The sequence below is a fragment of the Nothobranchius furzeri genome, chromosome 9 (genome assembly GCF_043380555.1).
Source record: "Nothobranchius furzeri strain GRZ-AD chromosome 9, NfurGRZ-RIMD1, whole genome shotgun sequence".
Taxonomy (NCBI): Eukaryota; Metazoa; Chordata; class Actinopteri; order Cyprinodontiformes; family Nothobranchiidae; genus Nothobranchius; species Nothobranchius furzeri.
The window spans coordinates 64,563,735-64,579,612 of record NC_091749.1 but is presented as its reverse complement, the minus strand read 5'-3'; the positions used below and the strand labels follow the sequence as shown (position 1 = coordinate 64,579,612).

Here is a 15,878-nt window from a genome sequence, read left to right as displayed (position 1 = left end):
GTGAAGCTCAGACGCAGAGAGACTATCCTTTGATATGAGGACAAGCATTAGGTGCATCAGTCCTTTTTGTTCTGGTAGAATGGAAGAGGGAGGAGAAGGCGTGCATCTCTGCAGAAGTGCTGCTGAAAGCATGCTGACCTTATCCCGGCTGATGTTTTATGGCAGCATGATAACATACGAAAAGATCCTGCAGAAGAAGACATTGTTCCAAACATTTCTCACTATTTCCTTCTTTTACGACGTCAGAATAACAGCATAGAAACTATGTTGAATGCATCTTGCTAGAGTTATGAAGGGTCACATAAAGCAGCTTGAATCAAGAGTTCTGAGGAGAGTCGCTGCATGTGTCCTGGATTAGGCGGGGTGAGACGATCTTGGCATTTGCATGGTTGCCAGTCAGCTTCATCGCTCTTATTTTTACTGTGTCAGAAACTGAGAGAACAGGTAACAGGTGCAGATTAAGTGCCCACCATAGCCTTAAGAAATGTGTTGAACGTGCCCAAGACCATACTTATGAGAGCACCATGTGAGCACCTGTGTGTACACGCGCTTGTTTATGTAAGGTTTCTCTATAGGAGCGTCCAATAGAGAGTGTGAGGGGCCACAGATCTGCCCCCTAAAGATGTGCAGGAGACGGAGGGAGCTCCAAGTCCCAGAGATCCAGGAGCTGCCCCAGAGCACAGGAACTCCAGGGAGACTGCGACCAGAAAAGCCCCCGCCCCCCTCGAGTGGCGCAGAGGATCGCCCTGGGGGACCACAACCAGCAGCCGGCAGAGTCCCGGGAGATATCGGCGGCAAGCCCACAGGCCCGCCTGCAGCCTCCCACCCCCTAGCCGGCCGAGCCAGGGACCCAATGACATGGGCACCAGGGGCAACCACCCCCGCCGGGAACCCAGCAGAGCCCAGGGACCCAGACCCCACCAGGCAGCCACCGGGATTGGTCAGGCAGATGCCAAAAATCTGTAACTCCCTGACCCGGGAGCCACGACCCAGGCAGACCAAGGCACCACAGCCCACACCAGGTGTGGCAGGGAGAGGGGAGACGAAGATCTATATCATCAAAAGAAGTCCCAGGAGAAGGGAGGAGTCAGCCAGCACACACGTGTACGATACACAGTGGCGGTTTTACCATTAGGCATAGGTCGGCGGCCGCCTGGGGCCCCCTTATGTTGGGGGGCCCCTTAGCCCTGGCTGCTGGCACCCCTCTGTTAATGCCACAATGAACTATTTCTTTAAGAAGTCCGATGCACAAACAGGAAGTGATTGGTAGTCATTCCAGTCCAATCCAGTTGGTGGCAGTAATGCACCAAATTGTTGTTTGCCAAGTGCCATAAGACCACAAATAAGAAGAAGAAGAAGAGAAAACAGAAAAAGAAGAAGAGAGGCGGGAGCGTTCGTCAGACTCGAAGCAGTAGCCAAAACATGAAGCATGAAATGGAGTTATCCTAGTGGCTCCAATAAGAGAAAGAAGCAGCTCGCTTTAAAACAAGCTTTTATTTTCACTTCTAAAAGTGACGTCGTTCTTCTATGTAAACATCAAAAGGAAGCAGAAAGGAAATACTATGGAAAATGTTTAAAGGGAGGAAAACAGAGACCAAAATGGAAAATAGAAGAAAAAAAAGAAAGGCAGACGCACAGGAGCACTGACAGGAAAAAGAAAGCAGAGCAAATATTGAAAGCACTCAAAGGGAGAGAGAGACAGGAAAAAAGAGGAGGACTAATAAAAAAGGAAAGTAACTCATGTCAGAAGAGGGTAGAGTTTCGCAAATCCAGTTAAAGATAAGACAGTCGAAAATTTAGTGTAAGGGGCCCCATGTCCGTGTTCGCCTTGGGACCCCAAATTGCTAAATCCGCCCCTGACGATACATGATGCATTTTAAAACTGCATACAGGCTTTTCTTTAACTTTGGTTTGAAGTTTCTCCTTGCCGCCTGTTCAGCTTAAAACAAATCTAAATATCAGGCAGAAATGAAAGCCTGGTTGGTGTTGGAGGTTTCTGGTCTGCGATGGTCTCAGACTCATTTATAATATTTTATAAATCAGACATGTTTAAAGTGAGTCATCATCTAATTCTACCCCACCCTGTTCTCTAGCAGTCTGATGTAAATGGTAAATGGCCTGTATTTGATATAGCGCCTTCTAGAGTCCTGGAACCCCCCAAGGCGCTTTACAACACAATCAGTCATTCACCCATTCACACACATTCACACACTGATGGCCTACGATGTAGCCACAGCTGCCCTGGGGGTGCACTGGCAGAGGTGAGGCTGCCGAGCACGGGCGCCACCAGTCCCTCCGACCACCACCAGCAGGCAAGGTGGGTTAAGTGTCTTGCCCAAGGACACAACGACAGCGACAGACTGAGCGGGGGCTCGAACCTGCAACCTTCCGATTACGGGGCAAGCACTTAACTCCTGTGCCACCGTCGTAGATCAAAACTTTTTAGGACTTTTATTTTCAGATTTTTATATGAAAATTTTAGATCTTTTTGAGCAGTTTGATAAAAAAAAACTTAAAAATAATGAAACATTTAAAACATTATTCTCTGATCTAAGCACTGAAACTTATCAGATTATAAACCCATCAGCAGGTCAGAATATTTAATCTCCCAACAAACTGCTGAGCTGTGATGGGTAAGTCATTTATTCCCATGATGTATGTTAAAGAATACAAATCATTATAAATTATGTTGTCAAAAACATTTTATTTAAAAGCACCATAAATCCACCACTGTTCCTAGCAGCTGACTCTCATGGTCCCGGTTCTTTCTCCTCCCTCTTCTCCGTGGAGGTTGGACTTTGGGATCGGCTGTTTGTGGGCTCCATCTCCTGGGAGACCCTTCTGGACTGCAGCTCCAACTGGACCACCGCCCTTTTAACTCCTCAACCTCAAGAGGAATTTCTAGCTCCCAGTTTCTCCAACACAGTTTGACCTCATGGTCTAACCATAGGAGGTCTGAAACCGTTACTTGATATTTTTTTTAAATGGTCTAGGTCCTATTGTGAAAAATGTCTTCTACCCCTATTTCCTGCATTAGCCGGTGATAGAAAATGGACGGGGAAATGGGAAAAAAATGAAAATAAAAAATATCAAGTGAACTTTCTTAAAAAAATGGCCTGTTTTGAATGTTTTCCACTTGTTGGTTTTCAGAGTGTAGGGTTTCACTGCAGCTTGTATAGAAACAATCATAAATGTCCAGATTGATGAAGCAATGTTTATTTCACTAGGATCCAGTCTTGTGACACACTTGTTTTTTTTTTTTTTTACTGTTAAAAAAGTAGTTCACTCGTTTGACCCAAACAATCATCATTTGGAATGGTACTCGGGGGTGGGGTGGGGGATGGCACCGGTTCGCCTGTTTCAGGAAATGGAAGTGAGCCAGATCTAAGTTGAACTTCAGACATCAGGATCTGGAGTCTTATTTCCTGACATTCAGACATCTCTCCTCTGATTGGCTCACAGCAACACGACTCTACCACTGACTGTTCGCTCTGCAACGTTGATGTTTTATCTCCACAAATGGCACACGCTTGGAGGAGCTCTGCTGTGTGATGGAGTTGCTGGTGCTAACGGTTAGCTTCTATTAGCCGAGACGTTCTCTGCTGTTTCCTGGATGCTAAAACAACAACAGCCTTCCCCATCTTGAGTCAAGTTGGGTGAGTCCATGAATGTTAAGTGACAGTGTGACCAGTAGCGGTTTTAGGCACGGGCAGACAGGGCAGTTGCCCGGGGCGGCATTTTTTCATGACACAAAAGGGGCGCACAAGCGCTGAGTAAAAAAAAAAGAAAAAAGAAACCTGCGCCGCACCGAGGTTTTCTATTATCTGTCATATGACAGTGTCTGGATTGGAAACAGCAAGTTGGCGCCCCCTGCAGCTGCAGGCGCTCCGTGCACCGTGTGTGTGTGTGTATGGAGAACAGGAAGGGGAGGGGTGCGGCGGGGGAATTCACCTCTGGGTGGGTCCAAATGAAATGAGCTAGGGGCTGAATCAACTGTATCAACATGGCTAAAGTCGATCACATCTTGATGTTCTTCCATATTTCATTCATAATATCATAAACACAGGCCTATCATTCTTTCAGGTGTTTCTGAATTGTGTGAAATGGCCAAATAAAAAAGGAAAAACAAAACGATTTTGTGTTCACCCCCCCCATCAAGGTCAAATTGTTCAGTCCTGACTAAAGGAAACTTACTGAGTCAGGAGCCAAACAGAAGAGATGAACATAAAAAGGCTAAAACCACCAGGTGCCCGACTCAGGAAAAAAAAAAGAAAAAAGAGGAGAAAGATAAAGGTATGTTCGCTCTCATGATGCATGTTTTCAATTTTTTGAACCAGTTAACTGGGATTTTAACGGTTAAATTTGGTCAACTAATTGCTAACAGAGCTAACAGGGCTGAAATATTGAAACGAATATTCAAATGGTTCGAAAAAATTCCTTGAATCGTTTTTAACTGATTCAAACTAGGATTTGTTAAATGCTCACTGCAGCCTGTGGCCTGCCTGAACAACAACAAACACATGTTGATCATGTTCACATAATAATAAATAAAACAACTCTACAAGCAGAAGAAAACTCCCCAGTCACCACTAACTATCCTGTTTATTTATTGCAGATGGCTGCACTGATTATTTTTTACATGATTTGTTCTGTAAAAGTTGGCATTTTTGGTAGTCTACAGTTTTTTTATGTCAGTTTAAATTACAATTTCAGAGGCAATTCTAAAATATTATGGATCATGATAAAGATCTATTGGAGATCTACACCAACTTTTGGACTGCTCTGCCAGTCACTGTGGCTCAAGCTGAGAGGAGCTTTTCAAAACTTGATCAAGTCATACCTGAGGTCATCTATGTTTCAGGGGCGGCTCACTCACCTGGCTCTGATTAGTATCAATCACTCAGTAGGGGAGCAGATTTCATATGATGACATTATTGATGACTTTGCATCAAGGATAGGTTTTAATTTTAGTTTGTGTTTTCTGTTCTAAGTGCAATGCTGTAGTGATTATCTTTAGTTTGTTATGTGTTAAATATTTTTGCTATTTAGAATATTTATTATATATTATGTGCATATATTCTTAATATTTAGTTAGTTTAGTTGTTTTTGTATATTTGATTCTATATATTTTGATACAGTATATAATGTATATTGCTTTACATTCTGACAACTTCATAGTAATTAATGTAAATATGTGCAACTTAGAAAAATGAATGTTCAATAGTCGTTCTAATAAAACATGCCTGTTTGTAGAAAACGTGTGTTCGTGCAGGTGGGGCGGTGTGGTGGTGGTGGGGGCGGTTGGGGGGGGGGGCGCTCAAAGGGGGCCTCGCCCGGGGAGTAATTCCATGTAGAACCGCCACTGAGTGTGACGTAGACCTGTCAGCTTTCCTAATCCTTGAGTTTCAGAAGCTAACGCAGTAGATAGGTGTAGGAGACTATTTTCATGTTCAGCCTGTGTGAAAACCTCAGATTATAATCAGAAATAATACTTAAAAACTGTTTTTCTTTCAGCGTTCCACACCTTTGAACAAAGAAATGGCATCTGAAGTTGCACGTACTTTATGAGGAGTTTGGGCTCCGACTGCAGGACCACTCTGCTGATGTTGTGACCTCAGCTCTTGCTTTAAGGTGGTGATGGAGCCACTCAGCCTCCACTCTGATGCTGGTAAAGAGTAACAGTCTTTGACAGCAGAATTAATATTTTAGAGGCAATAGAGGAGAACCTCCTGCTCTGGATCTGCTGAAACCAAACTTCAGCTAAAAACTCAACCCACTAAATCAGGGGTGGGGAACCCTGGTCCTGGAGAGCCACAATCCAGCATGTTTTAGTTTCTTCTCTGCTTTTACGCAGCTGATTCACCTGTTCAGCAGCTCGTCAGGATCTGCAGATTGAAATCAGGTGTGTTGAAGCAGGATCACTTCTAAACATGCTGGATAGTGGCTCTCCAGGACCAGGGTTCCTACCCCTGCACCAGTGGTGTGTCCAGATCTTTTAAAATGGGGTGGCCCAGGTGAGGCACAACTTTGTGCATGGGTGGCACCAATGGTTATGCTTTTTTTGTTTTACCCCCAAGCCTTTTGTGGACGATGAAAAGCCTATTTAAAGGTAATTTAATGTGGTGGAACCTGGGGTGGCCAATCAGATTCCAAGGGTGGCATGTGCTACCCCAGGCCACTCCCTGGACACGCCCCTGCCCTGCACTAACCAATTCTGGATTTACTCCACCAGGCACCTGATGGAGCCATCTCAGAACCTCTGCATGTCCTCTCCTTCTTGACGTTTGACCAGGATTATGAGATACTTTGTTGAGAAGTTGCATCATTCTGACATATGCCTAAAGATGGGGAAAACCATCAGACCAAAAACATGTGAGACGCTCAAATGAAAACCCTCATGGCTGTTTGTCTGGAATGTTTTTCTTTAGAAAAGAAAATCTTCCTTTGTTTCAAAGCAAACTTTACTGGTTTAACTTACCCTTAAGTTCCAGTGGCGTAGCCAGATCTTTTAAAATGGGGTGGCCCAGGTGGTGCACTTCTTTGTGCATGGGTGGCAGCAATGTTTATGCTTTTTCTTTTTTACCCCAAGCTTTTTGTGGACAATTCTATTTGAAGGAAATTCAGTGGGGTGGCCAGTCAGATTCCAAGGGTAGCATGTGCTACCCCAGGCCACCCCCTGGACACGCCCCTGTTAAGTTCTTGTTTTAAATTAAAATATTATTACTAATCATTTTTATTACTCAACATATCCGCAATTAGCATGATAGGCCAATTCCATCAGCAGCATTATCAAATCAGCACATTTACAAGGTGCTTCACGTAATAATGCATGGACCAGATGATGTATACACACATCCAGTTATTTATTAAGCAAAAGTTGTCAGATGTTTTAATGTTTTAAATAATAAAGTCTTCAGAAAGCTGAAGTGAGAATCAGTAATTAGAGAATTTATTTTAGGTTCAGGCCAGCAGCGGTTTCATCAGCCGTCTGAGTTGTCAGAGATCTAATCAGATTAAACAACTCACACTTTAGAGGTGGCAGTAATAAATAACATCTGCTTTTCCGTGCCCAGAGCCGAGTGCACTCACACAGAAAAAGAAATCACCCAGAGGAATAATAACAGCCATCGCTTTGATCTTCCTTCCCTCTCATCTTCTCCGATCAGCTTGCGACGAGCGACTGTCCTCACCTTTGTGGTTGAGACAGCTCATTGTTGATGAGGTCCATGTGGCAGGGGTGAGGTGGTGCTCACTCCCCCCCCCCCCCCCCCCCATCCACATGGACCCAAGGGATAAACCATCAACCCTGCTCAATGGTCAACTTTCCTCGCGGGGTCACACCCATTAGGACAGTGGGAGGGTTGAGTCACTGACTAGTACAGACTTCACAAGTAAACAAAGGAAACAAGCTGACCTTCATCGTTCAGTCACAGTTAGTCAGATCTGATGGATCAGCAGCTTTAGATCTGGTACACACATCAGAAATACAAAAGATGGATAAAAGAAGCTATAGAGATAAGGAGATGTGGACGTGGGACCATGAACAGGGACGATGGAGTCTACTCGTTGGATCGCGCATGGGACTGCATCGTTGGAGAGGGGAGAGCGGGCAGCAGAGGGCGACAACGTCCTCTGCTGCCCGCAGATAAACGGAGTAGGAAGTGACGCCACCATCAGCGTCAGCTCTGAGGATGTTTGCAGTCGGCAAACGAAACGTACGTCAGCAAGGTAAAGAGAAACATTTCCTGTGTTTTAAAAAGAACCAAAAATGGAATTAGAAATTAGACACAGTAAGAACACACCAAAGATGTTCAAATAAGTGGAAATCTTCATGTAAACGCCATGGTTGTACTTAGAGCAGGATTTGCCACACGAAAGGATCCCTGCAGCGTAAACTTCCCCCGTTTGAGGATCCGTGACAGCCACAGCTCCTCTGGCGTCTCCAAAACAAACGTTTTCCTGATGCTTCGTGGGTTCAGCACAGAGCATGCTGTCATCTACAGCTGGTGTGTGTGTGTGCAGCTTGTTCATATTCTGCTCTGCAGTCAGAGAGATTGGCCAGGGGGAGAATAAGGTATCTGAGTGATGTAGCGGGGGTGAGGAGGATTCCCGAGCCCCATCCAGCGAGAACTCCTGACCCTCTCACGTTACCTTTCAGGTCCAGGGGTCTCATTTATCAAACATTGCGTAGAATCCTTACTAAAACTGTACTTAAGCTAAGCAAAAAAAAAAAGTACTTACGCCAAGTAGGTTTGTGATCTATCAAACATGGAGTACGCACAGCTGCACGCAATCTCCGCTTCATAAATCAGAGACTAACGAGAATGTTTCTCAGCTGCTTTTTAGTCACATCCCGCCCTCACCACGCCCACTTACTGCCATAAATGGTCAATGCAAAGTGCCTTGTGGATCTCATGCATATACATAAGCCGGCTGTTGCAGCGCTCCGCCAATGACATGGCGACGTAGATCAAGGCAGATCAAGGAAGCGCAATTTTACAGAAGCAGAAGATGAGGTACCTGTGGGTGAGGTGGAGAAATGAAATGAAGTGCTTTTGCAAAACAAATAAGAGAAAATTCAGGGAGTGGCACAGCGTTGCTGAAGCCGTCAATGCTGAGTTCTTCAGAGAGATCTGTGGCGGATATAAAAAAATGGTCCAATTGGGATTCGATCCCCAGACTCCCAGGTGAAAGTCACGCACGCTAACCAGTCAGCCAAACGGAGATCTCCCTTGTCCAAGTAGCCAGGGCGCATGATCAATCGGCTCATGGTGACAGGACACACACCCTGTCACAGACGCATGACATTCTGTCTCAATCTGTCCCCCTGCTGATATTCTGCATTCCGTATTCTGCGCTTCAGGCTGTGTGTGTGTGTGTGTGTGCACACGCGTGCGTGTGGGGGGTCTTGTTCTGTGTGAAAATGAAGCAGTACAAGTGATAATGCTGCAGGATTTCATAATTGTATCCTTCTCAGCAGCAGCACTGCAGGTGCTCTCCATGTCCAACATGTGCGTAAGCCAGGTCCTTAGTCAACTTAAAGTTGCGCACATTTTTCCACTAAGTTTCTTTCATAAATCCCAAAGTTTGCGTGGAAAGTTGCTTACGCAGTTTTCTGACCCAGTTTTGTGCGTAAGCAAGCTTGATAAATGAGGCCCCTGATCTCTCTCTGGCAGTGGGATCGGAGTAACCTTATCGCTCATAACCAAAGGCTCTAAAATCTGACCAGAGCCTGGTCGTTGTCCCAGTCGAATCAGTTCTGGAAACCAGGATGGAGAACAACCTGCTTCTTCGTGGTAAACTTATTAGCACCTTGCTGTTGCTCATGGCCTTATTGCAAATATTGAGCAACAAGTCACAGCTTTAGATGCCTGAAGGTGTTGGTTTGTAATGTTTCACAGCACCTTGAGAAAGATGAAAGAGAGAAATAGCTAAAATGTTTTTGTATAAAAATCTTTTTGTCTGCTTTGTGATCCTCATTCAGCTGAACAACCCTGAAGCTTTCAAACAAGACTTTTGCATTATTCTGCAGCTTCAAAAAATTATACAAAACCCAGTTTTAGCTTCATCTTCTTGTACTTAATGCGTAATGTTTTTTACTCACCTTCTCCACGGGGACTTCATAGGAGGCGACAGCTTCCAACTTTCTTGTGATTCCTAAGTACACTTTAGGGATGACAGGATCTTGTCCCTGAATATCCCGGCGACTCTTTCCTTCTGGCTGTCAACACCCAGCGATCGGAGTAGAGAGGCGCGCTGGCATAGCCGCCACCCAGAATGCTGTCAGACAGGTAGACCATGGCCTGCCAGGGGACGTGAGGAGCCAGGGTCCTGCCAACCATCCGCCTGGAACGCAGGAAGCTAGTCTAGAAGCTGGAAAATAGAAAAAAAATTCATTCATCAGTATTTTTTTTAATTAATTGATTTTTGGCTAAACAGGAGTTAGATGTTTGTCTTTAAACATCTTTTGTGCGTTCATTCTGTGTTTCTTCTCATTGCATTATTTGGTTCTTCTTTAACACGCCTGTGTTACATAGTGCTATCAGGAGTTGGATATGTTTTTGTGTTTCTTATTGCATTCCTAAAAGTGGCCTCTAAGCGGCACATGGTGCAAAATCGCATTTCAGATCTGAAACTACGAGCACAGAGTAATCTGTTTTGATGTAAAGACAAAAATCGCAGGTAGACATTCAATTTAATTCAATTCAAAAATACTTTATTAATCCCAGAGGGAAATTGATTGCTGTAGTATCTCAGAATAATAATAATAATAATCAAGTCATCAAAGAGTTATTGTATATTACAACGGCTGTTGGCAGGAAGGATCTCCAGTAGCGGTCAGTGTTGCAGCGAAACTGAAGAAGCCTCTGACTGAAGACACTCTTCCGTTGTCGGACAGTCTTGTGAAGAGAATGCTCAGGGTTGTCCATCATTTTCTTGATTCTCTGGAGAATCCTTCTTTGCATTATCTCCTCCAGCGGTTCCGAAACTGCCGAAACTCTGGCTGAGTCCTTGAAAGGGCTTGGAGTCCCTCCATCTTGTTGGCCAGTGATCTCACATTGCCGATCCAGTATAAAATAAGATAACATACACTGAAGATAAATATAGTAAAAGTATTATAAAAAATACATTAAAGATCAAATCAAATACATAAACAGTCAATGAAAGTTTTAAAATACATATAAAAAAGTAATCCAATGCTGATGCTAAAGAGTGGCTTCCATAAAATCATCATAAAAGGCATAAAAGCATTAAAAAAGCTTCATAGAATTAGAATCAATAAAAAATCAATACAATTAATAAAAAGCCCGAATGAACAGATGTGTTTTAAGACTCCTCAGAAGTGAAAAGAGTGCAGGGTCTGCCGGTAAAGCTTTCCGCTGTGAGGGGACCACTGCCTGAAAGTCTGTCCAACATCATTTCTACCATCATATTTATTCCAGGCCATTTTCTCTCTTCCTTTGTATTTAAGTTAATACGACAAAACAAAAGGAAGAGAGAGACTGATGAGAGAGGGTCTTTGACTGTAAAGTTTTACCTTACCCAGGGAAATCCCTGACAACAGAAAAGACTGCTTCGGACTAAAATAGGCAGAAAAGATCACATTTTGTCCGTTTTTTGCACAATTAACATGAAATAGGTTTTTAATGAAAATGTACCCTGGTTTAGGAAAAGTCAGAGACTAGCAAGGCTGCAAATTGCAAACAGTCAGATCGACTGCTACGGCCTTTCTAGTGTTAAAAGGTTTTCGTAGTGCTTCTCAGTTCAACAAAGCACGTATTGTTGATAAGCTATTTAATTATGCATCACTTGGCTTGACGCGTTAACATGATGCATGAATAGAAAAAGCATGAATTATTCATTGTTATAGTTTCGTTTAATGTTTAAGCTTCTAAACGAAGAAAGCTTTCCCTCATGGATCAGTTTGTTCCTTCTTAACAAGCTGCCAGTGTGTTTGGTCCCGTTTTTATGGTTTATGTTAGTTTTGATGGGTTTTGGAAAAAAATGACTCGACACCATCATACATTGGGGATCTACTCAGTCCCTACACCCCCAGCAGGTCCCTGAGGTCCAGTGACCAAAGCCTACTGGTTGTGCGGCGAACCAGGCTAAAGACCAATCCAATCATTTGCTGCTGTGGCCCCCAGACTCTGGACCTCTCTCCCCCTGAGCCTGAGATCAGTGGACTCAGTGCTCTCCTCTAAGCAGCTGAAAACTCACCTGTTCAGGCTTTGGTGTGACCTTCATCACCACGCTCTCCATGTTCTGCTCTTTCTACCTTTTCCGCCTTTCCTGGAATCCACTGATTTCCCTCTCTCTCTTTTCCTGCATTTTTTTAATCACATATATTTTTGTCATTTTTTTATTTTTTATTCTTGTTTAGCGCCTCATGATTTTATCTTGAGAGGCGCTATAGAAAATATTTTGTTTCTTTCTTTAGAGCTGAATGAAAAACAGTTCATGCACAAGGCTTCATCACCAGTTTAGTTTAAATTTTTGCAGGAGCAATGGGTATTAAAATAAAAACACAGATCAGAGAATCCTTTGATCTCAAATGTGAAAGATTACTTCAGATCTGTGTGTGAGTGATGCTGCAGGATGGAAACAATATCTTCTTTTATCTGAAAGTGTGCTGCTAATTTACCTGTTGACACGACGGCCAGCTTTGCACGGCAGCGTAAAACACACTTGTGTCCAGACTCGGTTATCTCTGCAGCTATAGGAAAGATTATAAAATATCGCCAGCATGGTCGCGCTGCTCTGTGGGCACGCCAAGATGGAAACTACACTTTCATCAAAAACCATCACGATGTCTGTCATTTTTTTCAGTGTTCCTCACCATTAAAGGTAAATTTACCAGATTCAGAGGACGTCGTGTGTCCCACCACCAGCCAGGAGGACACAGGCCAGGAAAAAACTTCAAAAGAGTCAAAAAAGAAACAAGTGAGAACTTTCTTTAGTCATCTGCATCAGTCAAAGTATTTAAATTAATACATGTTGGCGTTTGGAAAACCAAAATAAGATAATTAAAAATCAATGAAACAATTTTGTCCTAAAACAGCAGAATTATTTTGGTAAAACCTAAATGAATTTATCAGAAGAGCTTTAGATCTGACCTAAATATATCAAAGATCACATTCCAAGGATCGTTTCATGATTTAGCTCCGACCACAAACATTAGTGAGGACTAAGGTTATTCCATACAAGAATTAGTTTTCAAATTAGCTTACCCTCTGTTGGTAGCATCCATGTTCTGCTGTAGGGATCTGTCCTCTTCTGGTGTTATAAAGTCTCTGATCTGGGAATTTCTCCACCTTGATCCTCAGAAGGTCGGGAAAAGTGAGAGGAATTGCATAATCTGTCCAAACAGTATTTGGGAAATGTCTGTATAAAAAAGACACGTTTGTGGTTGTTGGAACAAAATGTTTTCAGGTGAAAAACAAATTTAAGATTAGTTTACAAAGAAAACAGGAAAGGCTGAAATAAGTGTTGAGTCCGTTTTTATTTTTAGCTTCTTTGTCTTTTACTGTTTGACTCACGCTGGATTTAACATGAATTATAGCAGCGTTTGCGTCAGAGTTTAGTGAGGTGAGCGCCGCTGACCGACTCTAATCCTGTTACGTGTGACGAGCTGCTGCTCTTTGTGGCTTTTACTTTGTTATTTCTGAAAACAAGGCAAATGTGTCCTCATTAGGTTTTTCTGTGAAGGAAAAAAAACTCAGAACATATTTATTTTTCTGACTAGCAGCAAAACCAGATAAAAATCTAGGAAAGTCCAGTGATGCTCTCCTGAGTATTTTTTTAAGTCACTAAAGGCCTGCAAAAGTTCAACGTGATGACCAAGCCCCCATAATTCGGGTCTGGAAATTAAGCAAAACAGGAAGTAACAGAAATTGTAGTTCCACCCTCATCCACTGGGGGGCCGGTGTCTGAAGCGATCAAATCCTCGTTGACTCCCATGTTAAAAATATTAATTTCACAGCAGAAATGAACATGTATACAGCCTGGTACCAAAACATGTCTTAGGTTTAATAGATCTAGTTTAGTTGCCCTGCGATGGACTGGCTCTTTGTCCAGGGTGTACCCCGCATAATTGCCCGTTGACCGCTGGAGATAGGCACCAGCCCCCCCCCCACCCATCCACTCCCCACCCGCGACCCTGCGTGGACAAGCGGGTTCAGAAAATGGATGGATGGATGGAGATGTCTAGTTTACACTCATGACAACTCTGAGGGGGGTGACTTCTTTTGTCGCTCTTCTGTTTAAGTGTGTTAAATGCCTAAAATTCTGTATAATTAATGAGCATCAGACCCACGTGACCGCAGAGCTAGCTTCGGCAAAAGGCCTCAGCCTGAGCCTCGGCCTCGCTTTAAAACTGCTCCGCGATTTTCTGTCTCTCAACTTAGACCATTAGTTGTGCCGTTTGTGTATTCTTTTTTGGATATTTTTGTGCAATTGTTGGACAAAACGACTTGCTGTGGCATTAATTGCACTAATAGAGCATCCAAGGAGCCTCCACTTCATTTTTTTCAGTAAGTAAAATTATATTTATGTATTTTAGGTCACTGCCGAGCTGAGCTTAGATTTTAACATGTACTGTTTAACCATGAAATTTAAATGTAATAGGGTAAAACCCAGTGCATTTAACATAATGCTGCACTTTAGAAAATGGGTTGAAATATAACATGTTGGTGGAGCTGGGTTCCGACTATCGGTATGGTCCCCTCCCCGCAGCTCGGCGCATTTCTGATCGCAGCGGCGCCGGCTTGTGGAGCTCTCGGGAGACCTCTGTGTTCCACCCGGTTTTACCCAGCGGTCAGCCCGGCGTATCTGTCACTCAGAAGCTTTGGTGTTGTGCACAGTTAACTCCAGTTGTAGCTACGTAGCTACCTCCGTTAGCTTAGCTCCCACCTCCGCATTAGCTTTGGGTTAGCTTGTAGCTACATCGCTTCCATTCGACGAGTGTCGTCATTTGATCCTAGCCTTACAGCCCCACTCTCAGCTCCACCTCTTTTCCCTCTTTTGGAATTGTCTGGGCTTGACGGAACCTGTGACACGGTCAAAATGGCGGTGGTGGGATCCTCCCATTTTGGCACAAAAACTTAGAATTGGAGCCTATGGAAACGCATTGTCCAGTGTATATGTCGATGGTGATGACGAGAAGATTCAGTTTAACTTTATTTGTTCAGCAAAAAGTTGCAAAATTAATCTTATTCAAACTGACTGTGATTTTCAATAATATGAAATTTAAAATGTTGATTTCAGTTGATTTATTTAAAGAGAAATGGAACGCTGTATCAAGGAACCTGCAGATCCCAGCCAGCATGCATAGGTGGGTCCTAAATGGATTTATATGGGCAAAACATACACGCCAAAAGTGTTTGTCTGCAGTTTCCATTGTGGCCCCACAACCCAGCCAGCACACATAGGTGGGCCCCATGTGGAACATATATGGGCAAGCTGTATGGGTCCCACCAGGGTTTGTCCGCAGTTTCCATAGTGGCCCACCATCTTTGCCCACATCGATTTTAATGGGTCCAACATGGGTTTTCAGAGGGTTTTGAATGTTTGTGGGCTAACACAAACATATCATTCAATCAATCAAAGATACTTTATTAATCCCAGAGGAAAATTAGAGTTTCAGTACACACAATTCAGAGATCAGACATACATGGGCAAGACACATGACAAGAATTGGTGACTGTGGTAATTCTCAACCCGAGTCGCGCTACCTTAATAGAGATCAGAGGGTTTACATGAGGATTGGTTCAGGTGGAGGAGAAAAAAGGCACTTCAGAGTTACCCTCCCACCAGGAGGGCAGCTTTGCTCTGCAAAAAAAAAAAAAAAAAAAAAAAAAAACACCTCAAACATATATGCAACTGACTTAAGACCACACAAAATAACATGAGACTCAAGTAGAATGGCGGGGTGTGGGGGTGGGGGGTATGGGGGGGCTGGGATCCTGTTTCCCCCAGCAAGAGCAGCCATATGGCGCTCATCTACTGTACAGTCACAGGTGGGAGGGAGATCTTGGGAGAAGCAAAGAGTACATTGACTCCTCCAGATTGATGACCTCACCAGGCAATCCGAAGGTGGGGGGTAGGTCGGGTTTTCACAGCATCTGTCTGCATTCCTTTGTAGGGGTTTGTTGCCGCTCAAGGCTACCAGGGCGTCAGATTCGGATAACAAGACTTTGTTTGGGTCAGGCTGAGATAATTTTCCTCTCTGCCTTCAGTCTTTAAACGGATCATTCCAGTCCTTCAGTGAAGCCAATTTGGGTTTTTAAACCTGTCCATACCGTCCGGTAACCCTCCCTGAGATGACATCCATTTTGTGCACTAATACCGGTATCGCAGCTAGAACATTGTCCAGCTTA

The 15,878-nt window shown here is 43.7% G+C and overlaps 2 protein-coding genes across 2 annotated transcripts in view; both read right to left on the bottom strand.

Moving 5' to 3' along the window:
- LOC107381616 (large ribosomal subunit protein P2) overlaps positions 1-15,878 on the bottom strand; it is a 129,465-nt gene that overhangs the window by 25,151 nt on the left and 88,436 nt on the right. The window lies entirely within an intron of this gene.
- Positions 5,318-11,763, bottom strand: hp (haptoglobin). The gene is given in 10 exon segments (XM_070554572.1): positions 5,318-5,455; positions 5,562-5,665; positions 7,803-8,016; positions 8,018-8,166; positions 9,164-9,226; positions 9,229-9,283; positions 9,605-9,713; positions 9,715-9,866; positions 11,044-11,055; positions 11,722-11,763. Coding segments are annotated over 10 exon segments (1,038 nt in total).